Here is a 22,683-nt window from a genome sequence, read left to right on the forward strand (position 1 = left end):
CATCTTCTCTCTCCACAGTCATAAGCTCTGGTGGTACACCATTTGCAGGCAGCAAACTTAATGCATGCATTAATTAATTTTTCAGATTAATCTGGGTTATTATTATTCAACCAAACTTAAGCATTGTGCACATTTTGTTTTCTCATTATCACATCATTGAATGTGTTATTATTGACAATAAACAACCAAATCTTTAGGATTTCTGGTAAAAAATTTTGCCAGCTCTATAAGATTTTGTGCAAGTTTGATCAATACAATGCCGTGAATAACGTCGTTGACCACTTGCATGGCTTAATATGAACTCTTATAATTGGCAATGCCCGAAAATCAATCAGCATTTTCTCAACTCGCATTAAGTTTTCCAGTTCATCTGGGACAGATGCAGCAATCATGGAGTTTTCAAATGAAAACTTTCAAAGATGTTTCCTGTCTTAAGAGCAACCTAGAACCACATAAGTAGATGTTGGTTTAGATTTAAGGGGCTATGCCTCATAACAAATTGTACAGTGACTGACATTGTATTGCACAGATTTATAAAACTTGTCCATATTAGCTTTAGCCCAAGGTTGCTCTTTTATACCATAACAGTTTCAAAATTAATCTAATAATCTTGTTGATATATTTTCTTCGGAGATTGTGAAACTATTGTTGCCCTCTTTTGTTTTTTAGACTGTCTATATTTCTCAAGTCTTGCTTGCCGCTCAATATCAATTTTAACTGACCTCTTTTGTCTTTTAGACTGTTTATCATAGTTAGTATGGATTGTCGTTCAAAGTCAGTTTCAACTGACCTCTTCTGTCTTTTAGAGAGTCTATTTTTTTCAAGTCTATTCCGTTAGCAGATTCAGTTTCCTCCGACCGATTTCTTTTTATGGACTCAATCACTTTTCGAAGTCTGGATGAGAATCAAACAAATATAAACAGTTTTATTGTTTTATTATAGCCATCAAATATAGCCTTCTAATATAAACATAGCATAGCTATGCTTCATGAATGTTTTAAACCTGCGGAAACTTTATGCACTATGATATCCGTTGGCTTCCATCCCTAGAGATGAATAACACGTATTCTTCATTTGAGTGTATTGATTATCTTGCACACCAATATTTTACCATAGGCATCGAAAGGGGGAGGACTGGGAGGGGCTTTAGCCCCAATAATTTGAAATGGTTGGAGCGGGGAAAGCCCCAAAAGGATAATAATTGGCCAATTTGATGCGTATGCATTGCATGGAAGCTCCAAGGCTATTTTTGTTTTTGAGTGGGTTATATTTGAGTAATGGTTTAAAGTTAACCATAGAAAAAATAATGTCATGATTATGGTTTGTAACTAGGTTTTTAGTTTGATTTGCAATTAGAGAAATATAGTGGAGAAAGAGTATGAGTATCCTCCCACTACAATTTAAGCCAGCAAATCATGATGTCATTTAATTTATGCAGAGATTCACTGGGTCATTTAATTTATAACTCCATGGCATTGACAAGTAGGGCAAGGGAATGAGCTTGGAGGTAATGCTTTCTCCTAATAAGGAAATGAGAGTAGAAAGTAGGAAAGGGGTCAACACTTGTTTGATTATCTATGTAACCTCAAATCCCAACTCATTTAATCCATAATTTGTTCACCAAACTATTTGGTTTTATTAAAGTTTTGGCAGTTCAGAAAAATTTCTAAAGTGGCTACTAAGCGTACTTTGACACTTTTGATTTGAGTATTTACTTGCGTGTCCATGTGCTTTGTTGTGTCATTGAAAGTATTTTTACTTAATTAAAATACTATTGCAATTTAGGCCGTATTCTTTGCCACCGAAAGTCGCTTAGAAAAACAATTCCGTTGCCATCGGTCGGGCACTAAGTTTAATTTAAATAAATCTATAAATTTTCATTTGCTGAATAAGAATTTACTTGTTGTCACGCGTATAAACCTGCAGTTTATGAGCATTTTGCCATCAAACATCAACAATTTTTGCTGCTTTGAAACTTGATCGCCGCCATTGTTTCCTTGAGTACTTCATTTAGTTTACTGTGATATTACTAGTTCCAGTTTCCTATCCGGCTTATTTTTGCTCGGACGTCAACAACTTATGCATAGTTGGTAACTTTTATCAATGTTTTTTGTGGGAAATATCACAAATTTCAGTTAAAAATATAAAATTTCATACATCGCATTAAAGACTATTTGATAAGTATAATATTCCACATTTAAAATTGGTCAATGTCGTCTAAATCCCCATCAGTACTTTCGCTGTCTGAATAATCTAATGAATTGTCTTCGTCGCATTCGCCTGATGTATTTTCGCAGTTAACACATGAACATAAGTCTGTGCAGACTAGGTTAGCTTTTCTACATGAACATCGCATGCTTGAACACCCAGTCTTACAATGACAGTCTACGAAATCAAGAAGGGAGTCTGGAGCTGGAGGACGCGTCATCCATACGATATCAATGTCTCCGTTTGAAAACTGCCAACCGTTACCAATTGGTGAAGGAAGAGTCATTTGGGGTAAAAGAGACTGACACCACACACCCGCCTGGTAATTTACTCTTTCAATGTGTCTAAGAAGGCTGTCACATGTTGGTGGCAATACTTCATCCGAACATTTTCCACCTTTAAACATTGTGTATCGGCATTCATCGGCATTCTTTGATGTATTGTCGCCATACAGTAGACAAGTGAACTTGTTCAGATCGCGTACAAGGACGTTGGCAGGAGGAAAGTTATAACCAAGGAGAGAAAATGTCTCAACAAAGCAAGGATGAGCAATTAGCGTTTTCCATGCTTTGACCTTCCCTTTTTCCGTAAAACGAGCTCGTGCAGTCACTTCCTAAATGTAAAGCAAACGTCAATACTTTAGTATTAGTTACCCTCATATTTTAGAACTTGGTAGAAGTATAATATCAGTGAAAATATACGCAAAAAAATAAGAAAATGATGCAATGATTAGAAGGAGCCATTTCTCTGACCACCCCCATCAAAATACCTGCATTGAAATGCTAACCTGAAAACGCGTGAAAGCCTGGCAAGCAGCGACAAAATTCTTCGTTCATGGCGACAGTAACTGCATTTATATGTACTGTGCGAGATTTGTTTCCAGTACCAGTCATAAAAAACAAATCCTTTGAACCCAGGTTTTTTTGCATTGCTACACAAAGAATGAAGACATCTGTATCTGGACTCCTAATAATAACATTAACGTTAGTGCCCATTGCATGCTTGGCGTGTAAAAGCATGCGGGTGTCGGCTTCCTCATGATTGCTTTCTAGCACACTGCATTCACAACATAAAACCGGGTCCTCGTCAAAAGCTGAACAAGAAAGTACATAGCATTTTTCTTTTGTAGTAATATATAAATTTTAAACTTGCGTCAGTTGAGATGATTTATACTCTTTCCAATGTTGACACAAAAAAATCATAAGGGACTCCTTGTTTTCTCCACAACTTAAGAATTTTTTCCACTGCTTTGGAACGGGCTGATCTTTACCAAAAATTCGAATTCGTTGAACTCCTTTCTCGGCCCGTCTCTTTCTTTCAGCGTTCTTGATACTCAATTTTGGATATCGATCTGTGACGAATTCCAATCTTGTAGCATTACATTGAAATGCGACTTTCAGAAGAAATTGAAGTATCGAGTCAGATAATTCACCGAAGGTCTTCCACTTTCCTTAAATAAGCAATTAAAATGAGAGGCCTCTGATATGCGCAAAGAATTAACAGAACACTTTATGTCAAGTTACGACACAGAAAGACAAGTCTACGTTATTAAATTCAAGAGAATATGTTGTGTTTGCATATATAAAAGAAGGTCTGGGCATGCAACGTGTCTTTAACATTTACCTTTTATAACTTGCAAGACAGCCATTGCATCTACTATAAGAGCATTGTTGTGAAAGCTGCGAATATCGACTTCTGGATTGTCTGCTTCACCCAGTTGCTCTGCAGATAGAAGTCGATCTGCCACAGTGGTTTCTAACTCTACTCCACTTGCCAAATTTATCAAATGTTCTTGATCAACATCAAAAGGATGTGCCATTTGGGATATAGAAGTTAGTACGTCTTGAACACATTGCTCATAGCATTTGCACTTGGAGTAATCAAGGTCTTTACGCTTTCTGAAATGCATGAAAAGAGGATGTCTCCAACATTTGAAGGGAATTATAAATTTATTTACACGAAACAACCCGTCCTAACCCTAAGCTTCATAGCAGAATATGCGAATCAAATTCACCTTGGCTTATATTCCAACCCCGCCATGTAATTACACTTTCTTGTTATTGCTGCTCTCTGCGATTGTGATAGCATCCATCTTTGCACCGCTCCAGGATTCATAGAAATTCCAGTCAAACCACCCTTCGTCTTCGAATCGCGGTTTACAGTTTGCTCAATTGTTTGATCACACGCCACAGCAGAAAAACCATAGTTGTTTTGACGTTGTACAGCAAAGTTACATGATATTTCAGACAAGATTCCTATATAATAAAGATATATCACAATTGTTTGTCGTAATAAGCAAGACTTTAATTAAATGACACAATGACCAAATCAAACCTGGATGTGTCTGATCCAAAGCAACCATCTCAAGCCAATATGCAGACCCATATCTTGCATAGTTTATCCGATCACAGGCGAAAACCATGGCAACATTGCTCTAAAGGTTGTCAAATGTAGTTTCCAGTTTATCTCCCTTGTAGCTCTGATAAACATCAACAAAATATCTAAAAGTAGGAAGTATATCTAAAATTGATAAATTCAAAGTGTATGTCCTGTAGATTTGACCTTGTTACAACCTAGAAAATAAATGAGAGGGTTTATTGTTATTTACCTATCATTTTGATGTACATACTCCAGAAAGCAAACGTTCTTGATTATGAGGATGCATTTTGTATGAAGTTTTCGTACTCTTCGCATATTTCCTCAAACAGTTCACTTTCAATACAATCGCGGAAACCTTTATCTGGAAACGAATTTGACATTTCACATAGGAATGCCATTATTCTTCCATCTTTTTCTTCTTCTAAATCATTCAGGTATGCTTCAAACCTTAAACGTTGCAGTGCTTCGTACAAAATTTTATGGCATGACATCGATCTATTGTAATTCTTTCCAGAAAGGACACTCTTTACGGATCCTTCGCTCACAACACCGACTCAATTAACAGATCCTAAAGAACGTTTTGCGGAATCATTACTTTTAGAAAAGTATTTATCTAATTGCCACTTATTTCTTGTACAAGTTTTATATGTGAAAATTAAGATATGAATTCGCACCTTAAGTTCTCCATCTTCAAAGAGCTTTGACACTGCAGATAGAAAAGACATGACAGTATGAAATTCTCCAAGACGTACGACCAGTTTATCATAGTAAACGGGTTCTTTCCATCGTATGTGCTGGACTTTAGAGTAAACTGCCTTATCAAAGACTAAGACAGCATATTGTAAGTCAAGCTTTTCTGCGATATTCTTGCTTCTTTTAAGAATTTCATTAATTGTAGAATATTCAGTTGGTGGCGCGTTTATAACTGGCAGGTAACCCACTCTCGATACCTCAGGTATTTCTTCAATAAGCATGGTGTTAAAGCCAGTGCTGTTTCATCAGTGACATGAACCATTTTCGTTAAAACATATGCTAAATCAAGCTTGTGAGCAGCTTCATTTAACTCATGGTTCCTATCAATGAGCTTTGAACGGGCGACTTCATTGATATCAAAAAATATTGGAGTCTTTTTTGCCCCAATACTATATTCTGCTATGTTGGTATTCGGCATCTTAACAGTTCGCTGTGACATTTTGACGATGCTGGAATTTTGCATTGTTATGTGTTGCTGGCCAGACAATTTCTGCGTTATAATTCCGTTTGTGACATGGGTTTGTTTTTTATGTCCTCGCCAAAATCAATGTTGTCGTAAATCAGGTTAACATACTCTTTCTCTACAAACTCTTTGGGAACAATATTAGATGTATCAATAGCTGTTTGGGCAAGGGCAGAATCATACGCCATTGCGGATGACAAGGAGACACAGTGTCCAAGACGGTTCAAAAGGCTGATCAGGCTTGAACAGCCAGAAATTTGTCTAACAGCTGTTGCCAAGGCTAAGGATTTAGGCGTTTGCATTTTTCCTTTACTGCTAACGTTGATCAGATCTTGACATAATAAATAAAGTTTAATAGCGTTCTTCTCTCCTACTTCAACATATTCCGACAAGTCCGGGTCGTCTGAAAAACCAAGCATCCATGCGAGGAAATTAAATAGAGTTGGCGAAACAATTTTCCTAACACTCTCATTATTTATGTCAGAAGCAAGGGGCGGCCAGTTTTCGTACCATATTGATTTTGTACTAGCACGTAGATTGCCCCGTAATGTTAGCGCTACGTTAAATACTTCATTAAGGGTCGTCGTTTTATTGCAGCTGCCTTTTGGAACGTCATTGTTGAAAAATTCATCTTCTGTGTCCATCTCACTTTGCGAAGTTTCTGTGTCTTCATTTAAATAATTTTCTGCCACAGTTCCTTGACAAAGACCTTCAACGTATACAATTTCACTTTTGTTCCGTTCTTTTGGTGAAAAGAAAACAATTTGAGGGAATCTCTCTCGCAATCTCTCTTTTAATCGAAAATTTCTATAATTTGACGCATCTGTGCCTTCAATTTCTGAAACTGTCTTAACAAACTCAGCTTTCATTCTCTTCATAAAAAAATTTCTTCGTTCATCAGCAGTCTTTTCTTTACAAATCTTTCACAAAAAACATCAAAGGACTTTTCGTATTTGCATGCGTATCTGTCATAGTTTTCAGAATCATAAACTTCATCTATTACATTGCTGCGTCTTAAAAAGCTAGTGTATCGTTCGTAACACCGTCTATGATACCTAACCTCTAAAGCTACACAATCTTTATCAGCAATATTTACAAGTACACTTTCATCTGAATTTCTCCTAGCTGCTTCTCTTAATTCACCCCCATCTTTTGTCTCTGCCATAACCAGTCGATCTAGCTTTCGCTTTCGAGTGCCCTATTAGTCATAAGTGAACATTTTTTGGTGAAATTATTAATTATCAAGAAGACAAAGATTGTTTCTCACGTAAAAAAATTTCTTTTCATTGTGGAAAAAATATATAAGCGAGCTTTTAATGTAGGATGTAAAAGCTTTCGATAAAAAGAAAAACACAATAAAAATGTGTCACTTACCACTTCAGTCACAAAAGACTTTTCTTTTTTACAAATGATACATGTAGGCGGAAGTACATGTTTTGATTTTGATGCAATGGCTTGTTTCTTCAGTGTAGATCTAAGTAGTTTTTTTGGCGATGTGCCTGTTATACTTTCGCCACCAGCAGATAATAAATTGTCTGCAGTCGCATTAGTGTCCTGTCTTTCCCTCTCTTTCTCACAACGAGTCTGCGCTCGATTTATAAACGTTTTATTGGTAAACTTAGAATAGCATCCTCTGTGATAAGGTAGGCTTGGTTCATTTTCTTCAATAAACGCCGTTCTCTCTGCAATTTCCCTCTGATCACCATCAAGAGTCACCCAAATTTCTCTGCATTCCATAAACTTTTTAAAAGAAACTTCGGTAAAATTTGTAAGCTGCCCACTCTCTCCTTTAAAGTGAATTAAACATTTCAAGGGCAAAGATGCCATCCTTTCGTTTTTTCCGTTTTATCGCTTCGAACAAACACAGATACACATTTAATTGCCTATTTTAGTTTAAAGCAAATCAGAAGCAGTGCCAATATGAGCCATTTAAGAGACTAGAACTAGTACAATAGCTATTTATTACATGAAGTACTCAGGGAAACAATGGCGGCGATCAAGTTTCAAAGCAACAAAAATTATTGATGTTTGATGGCAAAATGCTCACAAACTGCAGGTTTATACGCGTGACAACAAGTAAATTCTTTTTCAGCAAATGAAAATGTATAGATTTATTTAAATTAAACTAAGTGCCCGACCGATGGCAACGGAACTGCACGATAATTCGACACAGAATACGGCCTAATTGCTTATGAACCAAAAAAGGCGTAAATTGAAATGCCCCTTCCCCTCCCCCCAATTAATTTTCATTGACGCTAATTGTTTATGTCCTCAAATCTATTTTAAATAACAGAATTAAGGGTTATGGAACATTGAAATAATATTGAAAATTTTGTGGACATGTCCCCCAGAAAAATGAATTTAGCGAGACAACACTAAGTGTTGTAGACGTTCTTAAATTTCTTAAAAAAGAACTGCTATTTGAAGGGTATTAAAATAAGAAATTCTTAGTGCAACGCATTTTGAACTCTTAATTTTTTCCAATGCTGTTAAAAACAGATTTATTTTGATGCCGGCTTTTTAGATACTAATATACTTCAATAATGCTGATTTATAGAAAATATTTACTTTAAAAGTCGTCCTTATTTAAGTAGGAGAATATTTCTTATCTATAAATTTCGCAATTAAATGCAAGCATTTTAGCAATAGATATGTAAGTATTTATAAAAATTCGTAAGTTTTCTTGTTGCAAATAAATTTCAACTTAATGCAAATAAAACCCCCACAACACAGGAAACTGATACCACGTGAATTGAGATTTAGAAATTTCGAAGGAAAGGGCATGTCCCCTAACACTATCAGAAAAACCTATGGCGCTCGAAAGTATGTACCCCTAAAGTTCATGTCTGGCTTTTAACAGTTCTCTTTAAAACTATATATTTATCATTCACCATAGCAAATAGGCTGTTCATATATTAGTATCCAAATAAAAAAAATTCTTGAACTGAGTAAATAAATAAAGGTTTGCTGCATACAACAATTAGTTATAAATTTTCTTTCTTAAATCCCCTTCAAAATCTGTAATATTCATTTATCTTATCTAAACGAATATCCAATATAGCTATGGTCTACTGCAATGGCAGAGAATCCTTTACTCAAAAACCAGTTGCTGAGTGGTGAACAAAGTCGACAAACTGTTGATATCTATACGAAAGTTTTCATTGCTTGTAAAACTTTATTAAACACGACGTTTACGTCGGAAAAAGTGCAGATGCTGCAATAATATCATAACAATTAACAAACTATTTATTAAGTATTGGTTGCATGATACGACTCGTCCACCGAGAATGAAAACAAAAACGAGAAGTATTTTCTTTTTGCAGAAGATGAGGTTATATACTTGAATTGTCTAATGGCCATACCAAGAAGATAGAAGTTATCTTCGTTGGACGTAGAGAGTCCATTGTGAAAATTGTATTGCTGTCGTTATCAAGTCCAAAAAGAATATCGATGCAAAAAATCTTTTATTTACTTGTCATTGACCTGAGGAAATTTGAGCAGATCAAAAGTCATAGAAAACCCTTGGAATGAAAAGATGATTTGTTATAAAAAATTAGGTTTGGTGTACGTTCACCAAAATTTTGTAGAATGTGCAATGAGTTTTTCGATCATGTCAAGCAATGATTAAGCAACGAGTAAATATTCAAAGTCAAAACCCTTTAAGCCTCTGAAGTAATGGTAAAACAGCCCTTAACTGTTATCAAAAATCTATAATGGTCTGATTATTCTTTTTGACGGAATACGTATAAAGATAATATAAATCTTTTTTTAATGAAGAAGTAAGTAAAACATATGTCTGACATAAAAGAACATGTCTTGTTATTAAGAAGCATCAAACAATTTTAAAGCGCAACACCGGGGTTTTTTGTAAACAAAAATATAAGCTTCAGAGATATATTTTGTAGGGAGGAACTGTGAATTTATGTGTATTTCTTCTACTGTCTTCATAAAGGTAGAATCACGTTGAATTTTTGTTGGCAATCCTTTAAAATTTATATTATTAAGGACTTTGTCACACAAAGTTGCATGTATGTTTTTCAAGAGAACTCCAACTGCTTGAAAATAGAAGTTTTTATCATTTTAGCGATATTATATTTGCGTAAGCTTCGTTTCACAGTTTAAAACATAGAAAACAAGCTCATTTTCCTCACAGACTTAAATAATAATTCTTTAATCAGGATACGTGCGTCCATCGATGGATACGGACATTTTTTAGAGTGTATGTTTTTGTCTATGCCAAAACTTCTTTTCTATTTTAACTGAAAAAAAAGTTACCAAAGATTGCAATCAGATATAACGCTTATCTGTTCAAACAAAAAACTTGATTTCATTCTTACGTTATAAAAGTTGGTAGCAAATGATCTACTGACAGATTTTATGAAATAAAATTGCAAGAAAAGTACTTTATTCACAGTTGGCTTTCCTGTGGGATATACTTCTCTGCTTTCAAAGAAGTGCGTTCATTTCTTCTGCTTTCTGCCAAACGATAGTTTTCAGTTTCTGTTGATTTTTTATTGATTCTTCCTGTTGTCGTAAGGCATTTAGTGCTTTTAATCGGTCTTCGTACCATGGTTTCTTCTCTAATTCCATAAATTGATGAAGATAATCTGTATATTGTTGTGTGTTGTTTTTTAGAGCGATTACTGAAAGCTTCTGAAGACTACACTGCATTGCTTCGACTAAGAACGAAACTTTTTTTTGGTTTTTGCCAAGTTGATTTTGGAGTTGTTCCACTCGAGCATCCGAATCGGCTTGCGCTTGTTTTGCCATGCTATACCTAGTTTTTTTTCCATGTCTTCTTTTTCAACTTCAATAAGCACAGTTCCTTCAAGATACGTTTGCTTAGCATTACTTTTTCGTTCACATTATTCGGGAAACTCAAAATGTTTTGAGCTTCTCGGCATTTTTAAAAGTTTTTGGGTTCATATTATGAAATGAGGCAGGTTTTCTTACATTTCTTACGATAATGAGCAAAAATGTTAGAGGGTAATGGAGTTATACCATTTGTTTTCTCCTTCACATTGTGCACGAAATTTGTATTTGCTTCCTTGTCCGCTGCATGCTGTTGAATATTTTCTTCTTCGTTTTTTAGTTGACAAAGGATATCGATTTCTTGGTCCATTTTATCTTGCATGTTTTTAATTTCATTTCTAAACCCGCTCTTTCCATCAAAACATCTTTAGTCAACGCATGAATTTTTGGCTCCTTTTCATTGAGAGTCTGGAAAAATCTCTCAAAATTTTTTTCTCCGTTGTAAAACTTCACTTAATAATTTTTTTTCGAGAAACGCAGTTTTCATATGAAAAACTTCAATGTAATCGCTGACAGGAGTTTTATTAAGAGCACAAGCTTTGCATAGTAAGTTGTTTCTGGTTCAAGATTTAAAAGATTAGCGATTGCACTGCTCTTGCCTTGCATTTTTTTTCTATGCCTAAATTTCCAGTCACGCTTATGCCCTCTGTAGTCACAATTCTGTAACCTTTCGTATCATCTTTGTTTTCTTCGTTTTCATTACTCCAGGTAAGTGTTAAAGAAGTGTCAGATAGTTGAATCGCTTCTAAATCTTTTGGTTTTGAGCTGCATCGCAAATCTTCGTTTTGAAGCCTGCCATTTTCATAGAGGCAAAGAAAAGCACCACTTGTACCATTGTAATCAGGGTGGGAAAAGATTTTTCTGTCAATAAAAATTTGACTTCGTCATTTTGTTCGTTAATTGACTTCAACATGTTAAAGTTTTGCAGGGCAGAACGGATTTTTTTGAGTATTGATATCACGTTTGTTTTGAACATGTTATTTTCTGGTAAAGCAACATTTCTATTAAGGTAGGCATCCATATTGAGAACTTGAAACTTTTCTTTACAATAAATCTTGAAAGTGCAGCAAATAATGACTTTAAAACTTGGATCAAACAAACGATCTTCCAAACTTTCTTAAATGATAAAAGGTGTTTCCCCGAAATTATATAGTTATGACAGGTTGAATCATTGTTTTACATAAACGATATGTAAAACAATGATTCAACCTGTCGTAACTCCTTGAAAATAAATAGCAATTAGTTATTTATTTTCAAGGAGTAAAAAATTATAATAGTTTGTTCATTGAAATACGGCACGAAAAAATTATAATAATATTGTAACGTGTCAAATGGATTTTTTAAACGACAGCTGTAATATGTTATTTTTAATAGTTTTTTTTTTATTTTAATAAATTTTAGTATGCAATTCTATAGGTTATAAGTAATATGGAGGACACATCTTGAAAACAGTGTTTTTAATGCTGATTATGAAATGTCGTTAAATAATAATAATAATAATAGTAAGAACAATAACAACAACAATAATAATAATAATAATAATAATAATAATAATAATAATAATAATAATAATAATAATAATAATAATAATAATAATAATAATAATAATAATAATAATAATAATCATAATAATAACAAATATTATAAATATATCAAGATAAATTTTTATGTCCCAAAATTCTAAGGAGCCAAATTCACTGCTTGAAAAACGACACTGTTAAAAGAGGTATAGCAATAGAAAGGTAAAGAAAAAGATTTGGCAGGAATTAGCTGTAACATTACTGAGAAAGTTTGCAGTCCAGTTATGCTCATTTTCAATGCTGGACAAAGGGAAATTGTAGTGAACCTTTAAATATGATTACGCAATAGCAGCAACAGCAAAGAAAAAAGATGCAAGATTTTCAAATCATGATGCAAATTATGATGTCTAGATCTAATGGGAAATTAACACTTTACTCTATATTCAAAACATTATATCTTTTTAAAGTGAATCAATTTATGTTACAAAAACAGGTTAAGTTATCGCAAAGAATTTTTAAATATGAAAAGGTTTTTCAAATGTTATAGCTGGTGCAGATAATATTCTTTATAATTACTGCAAAACTAAACACAATGCGTCACTTAGAATGTATTCATCAAAATTGAAAAAGATGAATTGATTAACAATGTCATATTTGAGAACATTATTGTGTTGTATTTAACTAAACCATCACAACTACTCTGACGTAGCTTGTGCTCGTCAGTAAAATACAATCGTTTCAAAGCACTTATCCGGTATCTTTCCACTGTCAGTTAAAATACAGTTTACAAAAGCGTTTTTCAATTCTTTGAAGACAATCCCTAAGATTTCATGGCAGATTTGTAAAGACCACATTTAAAAAGTTGCACTTATAATCATCTGATTTCCAAGAGACTTCTAACTACCACAATGACTTAATTTCTTGCTACTTTTTTTACCAAGAAAATGTTTTGTGTGATCTTTTTTTTCTAAAGGTCATTTGTACAGACTAAAATGTTTTTAATCCAGTCACGTTGATCAATTGAATGTCTTTTTAAACATATATTTTTTTTATATGGGACTTGGTTTACACATTTCAGTCAATGGCTTACTTCTGCTTAACTACGTGTCTCACTCTCAAAAAATCTTGTAATGTTTATTTACTTTAACATTGGGCATGTGGTTGACTCTTAGTTTCATGCCCATAGATGAACTTTAATAGATTTTGCTTAGTCAAAAAATTAAACAATTAAAGAATAACAGTTATTACATAATACCGAAGAAAAAGATCTTTAATACGATACAATTACAAAACTTCTAAAAAATTTTGGTGGAGTTTTCAGTTTAAAATTTTCCTTTAAACTGAATAAGACACAGAACTTGTGCAGTATATTGTGATACTCTCCAATAGTAATAAATTAAAAGATACATTTGTCGATGTATTGTACAATTACAACAATTACAAAATTGCAATTTCTGGGTGTTTTTCTTGTTTTAATATAAGATTAGATTTATAGAAAGCTAAGATTTGGAAGATTTGGTCGAGTGCTTTTAGACAAAACTATCAATAATACTTTACCTCATTGGTATTAATTTGCTAGTCAGCAAAATGTAAACCAACCAAGTCATTTATTTTGACCAAACAAGGGTAGTCTATTAAACTACCCTAGTTAGAGGACAATACTCCCTTTTCTCCACCTGCCTTAAAAGCCTCAATTTCACAAATTATTACATTTCACATATGAACATATTTCCTCACGAAATTGTTGATGTGTCAAATTATGCATAAGCTAAAAGCTCCTTTAAAATTGTAGCCCAAAATTATTTACTTGTTAAACACTACTTTGAAAACTCAGGACATAAAAAACCGGGAAGGTTTAACACAACCAGTATTTACAAAAACATAAATAACACAACTAGGAAAATAAATGTATACACAAATGTATAATAAACCACACAGTTTGAAGATTAAAACTATATTTATCAAAAACAAAACTTGCTCTTAACCATGTTTTATGTATACTTTAAGATTTTACTTTAATCAAAATGGTCATTAGCAGTGGCGTAGCCAGCCCGCAAATTTGGTCGTGCTATGTAAATTTCAAATCATTATAAATATTCATTTCTTTAGGAATCTATTGTTTTTACAGTACGTGTACACTGGAAAATTTACATAGCAAGACCAAACTTGCGGGTTAGCTACGCCACTGGTTATTAGTAAACTAAGATGTACGTAAAGTCAGAATTTCTAAATTATTTTATCCAAAATGAAATGAGCAAATGATTATATTTGATATCTAGCATAAAAATATCTTTGACGGGACACTAAAAAAGAATTGCATTTTGACTTAAATTGCTTTGATACAGCAGGTCCAGCTATGAATAATTTACCTCTTAATGCTTAAAGTGCGCTTATCAAGTTCCGTTTTTATGCTTCTTTTACAAGCCTTATTTAATCCTAACTCTTCTACTTTCAGTATGTTGCATTTTTTTTGCACCTCCCTAAGTTCCAGAAAATGTGGGCTTACCTTAAAATCATGTTATTAATTAGGCACAAGTTTTCAGTACAGTTGGTGTAAACAAGAGTAATACTAGACCAGACTAACTAGACTTCTTAATATTTTGAACACACCTTTAAAATATATTATATGATGTGATTGCTTGAGCCATTTGACAACTAGGTACATCATTTGGAAATAAATAGATATAAATATTCTCGATTCATGATAATTTCTTTAGATTAACAAATCTCTAAGAAGTAGAAAAAGTGTAGCAATTTTTTAATCCAAACATGTTTGACTTGATACCTGCTGAATTATGGACAAGATTGAGAAACATAATTCACACATAATAATTAAAGTGTACTTACTCCACTCTTTTCTTAGTGTCTAGCCGGTTGTGCTTTCATTCTGAAGCTTCCACCATATCGTTAGCTTGTGTGTTAATTTTTCAAGCGATGTTGTTCTCAGCTTTGTAGTTGTACCTGATTTTGGGTTGGCTATTGAGTTTAGACCTGAGGTCAGGTTTACAATAGTCAATGTTTTTAGGGCAACGTTTGAAATCTGAGGCCAAGGACTTCTCTGGCATTGATACAATATATCTTTGTTTGCTCTGAATCCAAATCATGTCTAGTCCCAGATCCAGCTAAACCCTCTGGTAATGACACAGGTTTGGAAGGAAATCAAGTAGAAATTCATTTAAAAGTAAAAATTACAGTAAGAACCACAGAAACAGTAGGCATTATGTAGTTTTTTAACATGTTTCTTTTACCAGTACTGTCAATGCCTAAACTTTTATCAATCTTCAGATATTTCAAAATATCGACTATTCTTTATCATGAGAATTCGCTTTACCGGAGAAAACCTTCACATTCTTTACTTGAAAACAAGTTAGTTACAGCGTTAGGCGTTAGGGTTAGGGTTACTGGCATTGAGGATCAGGGTAATATATTGTTGTCTAGTGTGTTTTGAAGGTTTTTATAATGCCAGTTGATTGAATTTCTTTTCTACCACCATTTTGAGTATAGTTATAAGTTATAGATATAGTTCACCTGTCTAGAAGGAATTATGATTACTACAATGTAAGATACAAATTCAACTAATGATTTAATGAAAGGAAATAATTGAAAATGAGAGCAAGTAATTGTGCGCATGAGAAAGAATTAGGATGTAAAAAATTTTATGACATCCCTCTAAACATGTCATTAATGATCATGTTAAACTATTCTCCAATTGAGCCCATCCTAAGTCTATAGAATCTGATGACCGACGTGCATTCGTAGAATTTGGCGTTGTACAAATCACGGCAACTGTATGACCACGAGCTTTCTTCAAAGATGACATTGGTCGCCAGATTTTCTCTTTTAGGTTGTATGATTTGACGGATCTGGTTGGTCCTTTACGACCCGACCCCCCCATAACAATGATCTCATCACCGTTTGCGACAGCTGCGCATCCACGTCTTGCGTTATTAAGGCGAGGTAACGAAGTATACAGCTTCGTTTTGATGTCAAATTCAATGACTTCATGCGAAAACCATTCTCATTTTGACCACCAATAAGCATGATCTAAAATATTACAAAATTATAATCCGTCAACAATCTAATAGCATATTATAATAAGCATATATTGATGAGTTTGAGCATGATATCAAGGATTATTCAGACCGACGTCAACGTTATCTGCTAAAGCAAAACTGAGGCGGATAACATTGACCGAGATCTGAATAATTCTTGATATCATGCGAAAAACGAATTCATTATTTGCTTATTATTCATCTCAACTAACTGAAATATTATTAAAACTTTTAAATGTAAAACATTTTCAAGCCTTCGCTGATTTGTCACTAAAAACGGTTTTTTCAGGTCTTTCTCCTTTTAATATGCTGTAAATATGTTCAAAACTAGTTTCGTCGCTTTTTTAATGTTTTTCTTATGCTTTTTCTCAAAAGTTTTTGCTCGTCGTGCTTAAAAACTGTGGTAAACATCGCTATTACTTTATGTTTTTTCCAAACCGGCTTTTAATGGCGTAGATATGACGTCATATCTATTGTCGGTAGATATGACGTCATAAGTGCAGATATCTAGAATTATCTGCAGGTAATTGACCAATCACAGCAAAGATTACTTACATAGTGAATAGCAATAATAATTAACAGTGGTGAAATTAGAGCGCCAATTGGGGAGGGTGATGAGTATTCATAATATATTCAGCTCTAACATATGCTGATTTCTTTTGAAATTATAGTCGCTAACAAACAAAATATGTAACGAGTAGCAACGTGTTCTTTTATCACAAGACCAAACAGCAAAATGTTGGCGAAAACCGACGTGACGAACAAGCCCCCCATGCTATTACCAATTGAAATTCATATATAAAAAAAGAGGTCATGATGTAATGAGACTAATGTGGTTTCTAAGGCAACAAATAATTTCATTAAAACGATTTTCGTGCTTTTCCCCTTTAATTGCTTTACGATTTTTACATATTCAATTAGTCTTTGTCTCAGTTTTCAATGTCTATGGATCATACATCGAACAAACAAGAATAGTTTGAACATAAGCGGACAAGTTTGCTATAGCATGTACTAGCGATAATCACTTTGCACAATTGATTAGATTTTTGGCTTGTTGGGCCAAAAATATTAAACATGCTTGATATGTAAGAGCTGCAGCTACAAATCAGCAAAATTCAAATTCGAAAAACGAGTTGTTAGCTTACGAGCACGAGCAACGTTTTGCTCAGGAGATCGTTTTCATGTGCTGGAGGCTTTATAGCTTGTTAAGAAAACAGTGACCAAATTAACCTTAATGTCATATAACATAATTAATTTATTTATGAAAAAAAATTTGAAGAAAATATTTTAATTTAAAAGGAATTTGTATGTTATAAAATTTGAGCTTTCTTTACCACTGCAAAAATGTGCTCTACGTCCACAAATCCTAAAAGGGCTTTTAAAATTTTAATTTTAAAATCTGTGGGATTCACCTTTTACTAGCTTTGTATGCCTTCAAGGCTAAAAATTTACTAAAGGTTAAACTTCTATAACTTACAGTGACCCATCGTGAAATGTAAAACAAAAAAAGTAAAAATTACTTTGTGTTCACAGCGAACAGTGCCCATGGATCGTAATGGACGCGGCAATTTGGAGATGATCTCACATTTGTTTGTGGCAAGATCAAATAGTACGACGTCATCATAGGTTTTTTTTTCATCTTTCCCACCAAATATAAAAACCTTGTCGTCCACCTTTTCTGACCCATGATAGCCAATTGCCTTGGGTAAGTCACACAGTGGTTTGCATTTGTTAGGCTCAGACAGAGATATTTCCATAATTTCTTTAGAAAATGCACCTTAAATGAAAAAGAAAAGAAATATTTTGGAGCTGATGATATCTATCTCCTTACAAAATAATGGTAAAACTCTTGTGTCCGGATCCAACAAAACCCTAAAGATTTTAAATGAAAAATCGTAAATTTTATTTTTCCTGCTCATATGGTTACCTAAAGTCTTATGTTCATTTAAGCAGAATAATTTTTTAATGTTATTAACGAATCTTCCCCATGGGTTCTTATTTCCCATAATTTCCACAGTTAAGGAGCCTGTATCATGTTTTGCATAGTTTAAGTTACTTTGAAAACATTGTAATATATTTATAATTAGAAAATATGATTTTGCTGGATCTTTTTACACTCCAAGTTGAAAAATTGACCATTTTCACTGTTTGACCGCCTATATAAAAATACTGGTAAGTAATGGCCATTTTGATGTGACATCGGGAATTCGTCTGTTGTATTTTGTTTAAAATTGGATGTTTTTGAACATTCACGACACAAGATACCATCAACATGTTTAACGCGACAATAAAGCTATGCTTTTGAAGAAGTTATGCGTAAAATAAAGTGTTTTCTTGAAGCGTATTCCCGATATGACTTCAGGTGTAGCAATAGTTTTTTTAATGTTATAGTCAAGCAGTTAATCACCAATTTGAGCTCTAAAAAAGGCACGAAGATCAAATTTTCGAATTATAAAATATATTGACAATATGCTTTTAATCTTCTGAACTATCTATACAGCTAAATTGCAAAAATATGATACAGGCACTTTAAAGAAAACTCGTTTTACAGAGCAATATAACACCCTCCTCCCCAGAAAATTTCACTGCATCGTTTTTTTCAACAGGTTTAAACATAAATTCACTTAACAGTTTGCAATTAAGACTAGATTTCTGTAGCAAAAAGGTTGGATGTCACAAGCTGTGGATGTAAAAAGAGAATAAACATATTAAACAAATTGATTGCAAGATGGAGAATTTTAGGGTAAGGAAATCGACAACAGGTAAGGAAATCGACAACGAGTCGTAATTAAGACAAAATATGACAAAATCTGTCCTTAATTTCTTCTTTTTGAATACCAAGAATACGAAATGTCTGTGCTTGGAATCTGTTTTATTTTACACTCCTTACTTAAGACGTAGCATATACACACGTGAACACACGTGAACACACGTCCTATCATATGAGAATTATATATTGATTAACACTTATTTTTATGCCAAAGCTGTAATGAATAATTGGTATTTAAGAGCATTTTACCAAGGCATTAAGTGATATGTGCAGGTGCTATGGAATTAGTAAAATTTTACAGACGTATTACATCATATTTGAAAAACACTCTACAACACCTTTATTTTTATTATAGCCACCAATCAGGATAATCTTTCCATCATGCGCAACTGTTGACTGGCTGTTTACAACAAATGGCAAATTTAAATCCAATTTCTGCCACTCCAGAGATTTACCATTATAGTCCAGATATTCAATAATGTCTGAGTCTCCAATGACGTAAATTATTGAATCAATCACGACAGCCGTACTGTGGTACCTATCACTTTTTAGTTGTGGTAACATCTCCCACGTGGCGCCACTCTCGTTTAGCGATAATTTTTCAACCACATTTATATCTGACTGGTCGGTACCTCGGCCACCCCAAACGATGATATCGTTATTAAGGCCAAGACTTTCAGATCGAGACAGTCTGGCAGGTGTCGATACCTAAGTTAATATATAATAACAGCATTTTAGTGAAGAAATCATTTAAGTCGAATCATTCGTTTTCATTCTCTTATCGAGGAGATTAATACACCGAGTATAGTAGCTTGCTTGAATTCCTAATTCCATACAGATTTTTCAGTAAAAGAAAATCTAAAATTATTTTCACTAGAAGTAAAACGTCTAACAAACAGCACTACTGAATGGATTTTTATATCTTTCTGATAAAAACATATCTGCAATGCTTGCCTTTAAAAACACTTTAATTGCCGCAATGAGTTTGAACATCACAGGGATGCTACATTATGAAGATGTAGTGTCTAACATACAGCTTGTTGTATGAAAAATTTTGCAAATAAAGCACTTTAGTGCATGCTTGAACTACACGAAGAAATTTTTACGGATATTAGTCCTTGCTGAACTCATTTCATTCAAAATATCTTTCTTGATGCTGAAGGCAAAATAACCCCAGTATTTCAACTGTTGCATAATAACAAGGCGGTTGCAAGAATTAATGGCAAGGACTTTATGTCAGTTTGAGTTGCAATAATCTTTCAAGCGAAATACATTAGCTGCAAGGTCATCCTGCTTAAAATAAAAAATAACAACGTGTATAAAGCTATATATACTAACAACGTTTTCTCTTATCTCGCGAATTATACTCTGCTTCATAAAATGTAGATGCTCTTTTATCTCGCGCTGATTTTCCTCAATATTATCCAGTTTTCTTGACATTTTAACGAGTTCAGCCTCAGACTCATCTTGCTGCCGGTTTTCTGATTTCGTGTTATAAGATCTAAATTAATGTTGAAAGTAAAAGTAAATCTTTCAAAAAAAATTAATTAAATGAATTGATTATATCTAGCTTGTTTTTGTTACTTCAATTAATTTATTATTGCGATATCCTTAACTATTATCAAGAGAACAAGAAAATTTTAACGTTACTCTATACTCTCAATACACGCAAGTGCTTTCTGCTTACTATAATGTCATCTGTATCAGCGTGCTTAAAAACGAGCTAGGGGGTGTGGTGACTTATTGCGCAAATATTCAACATGCATCATAAATTTTTTTTCGGCGAATATGAATTTTCCTTTGTGAGTGTGCCAAAAGTGCTGAAGCTACCTTTTATTAACGTAAAAGCACATACACATGTTAATGAATCTTAAAAGCACATACACATGTTAATGACCATAAACAAAAACAAATTGGGGTACAGACAGTTTTGCAGAGAGAAATAGAAAATATCTTTTACGAAAAGTTGTGTCTAACCTACAATTTATGATCTCCATTTTTTCCTTCACTTCTTTTAAATTTTTGATCTCAACTTTTAAACCTTCTACTTTAACGTCATGTGCTTCAAACTCATCTTGAAATCGTTGCAGTAGTATTCCTGATTGATAGTCTTCCCAAACTTCCTTGAATTGGTCTTCAGTGAAACAGGAAAGATCAAACACAAGGGAGCCTGATCGCACATTACTGACTTCTATAGCATAAATAATGACATTCAGTGTAAAAGCAACCACTTTTCGTGGCTTGTGAAAGTGTATGTTGAATTTAACGGTATAAGCCAGTTGATTATGAAACAAACGGTCAAAGTTGACTTTAAAAAATAACTATATGACACAGTTATATAAATTTATTTGTGTCATATATATAATTTTGTTTGAGTAAAACTTTCATTTTACAAAAAACAATTACGTTAAATACATAGTTGTTTGTGTTGACTAAAATACATTGGGCATAGAAATACGCTTTTAAGGCTGTGTTGAAATTTGTCATGATGACAAAATATTAAAATAGGTTTTTCAACTTCCATTAGTACATCTGACTTATTGTATCGCAAATACCACAAAAGTTAGCCAGCTATATTTTCAGTGGGATGAAATTGTATTACTAATAAATACTTCTGATATAACGTGCACACAATTAAAAATCAATTGTAAAAAATAAGGTTAAAATATAGCACATATTATTCAAGCTAAAAACGTTTTAGCAAATTCGATCAATGTGTACGAGAACGCCGGGCTTTGAAATCTCAGATTATTTTCTGATTTTTCCCTTGAAATATTTTTTCAGGAACAATTATGTATATGTACACGTATGAGCTTACATTATAGGAAACATAAACATTTGCTGAACTTATTAACGCCTTGGCCAAATTTCAATAACCTTTGTAAGCTTAAAGAAGTTTGTAATCTATGATTCAGGCTTACCATTACTAGGACCATTCGATGAATTTTCACTGGAGTCTTTATTAAGTGAATTTTGAAGTATATTCTTTATTGGGGGTTGAAAGATTTTACTTAGAGTGTAAATGCTGTAGAGAGATACAACAGTGATCCCCAAAGGTATAATAGCAGCTTTCTCGCAACTAATTCCAAATGTAAAGATGCCTACAGAGACCACAGCCCGCATTGATTCGTTTGTAACCGACCCCATATTTCCTACTACGTCACTCATGCTGACGGATATCTGAAACGTAATTATAACGTAAGTGAGATATATGCAATAGTTATGACAGTAGATACTAACCGCGCACAAGATAATATCCTTTAAAACCATCCAAAAATACTGAGGGTCGATAAAATTCGATTCAAATAATAGTCTTGCACAAGTCAAATAAATGTAACGACTAGCTTGACAAGTTAGGGCCTGATTATATGGTGGCAATCTGGCCCGGATAACGAGCTAGCCCGATGATTTTAAGGGAATGAAAGAGGCCAATACTTCAAGGTTAAAGATTACAACTGTTTACAAAGCGCAACACATTATTCCGGTTGTAATTCTCAACATAGGGCAAAGTGTTTGTTTTAATTTAAAATGTTTTGCGTAGTTATTGAATCAGAATATTGTGAAATTGCTTGAGATGATTTATCTGATGATAAGTATTGAATCATTTCCATTTGTCAAAATCATTCAACGCTTTGCTGAATCCCGGCTACTCATGTAGTCATTCCCTTATATAGCCACCTCGATAATTGCGGGATGGGAAATATTTATATCTGCATGGATGCCGTT

The 22,683-nt window shown here is 33.5% G+C and overlaps 1 protein-coding gene across 2 annotated transcripts in view; it reads right to left on the bottom strand.

Annotated features, from left to right (window-relative positions):
- LOC124449802 overlaps nt 1-22,683 on the bottom strand; it is a 32,167-nt gene that overhangs the window by 6,902 nt on the left and 2,582 nt on the right. The window contains exons 2-7 of one of the 2 annotated variants that reach the window (XM_047000702.1): nt 21,879-22,137; nt 20,935-21,148; nt 20,296-20,458; nt 19,296-19,665; nt 17,708-17,964; nt 15,359-16,179 (exon numbers count right to left, since the gene is read on the bottom strand). In XM_047000702.1, the coding sequence (XP_046856658.1) occupies nt 15,976-16,179; nt 17,708-17,964; nt 19,296-19,665; nt 20,296-20,458; nt 20,935-21,148; nt 21,879-22,125 (1,455 nt within the window). In that variant the 5' untranslated portion in view covers nt 22,126-22,137 and the 3' untranslated portion in view covers nt 15,359-15,975. Of the gene's footprint in view, nt 1-15,358; nt 16,180-17,707; nt 17,965-19,295; nt 19,666-20,295; nt 20,459-20,934; nt 21,149-21,878; nt 22,138-22,683 lie in introns of those variants that run through there. The other variant, XM_047000701.1, reaches the window with a different exon arrangement.

This window comes from Xenia sp. Carnegie-2017, unplaced genomic scaffold, assembly GCF_021976095.1.
Source record: "Xenia sp. Carnegie-2017 unplaced genomic scaffold, XeniaSp_v1 HiC_scaffold_23, whole genome shotgun sequence".
Taxonomy (NCBI): domain Eukaryota; kingdom Metazoa; phylum Cnidaria; class Anthozoa; order Malacalcyonacea; family Xeniidae; genus Xenia; species Xenia sp. Carnegie-2017.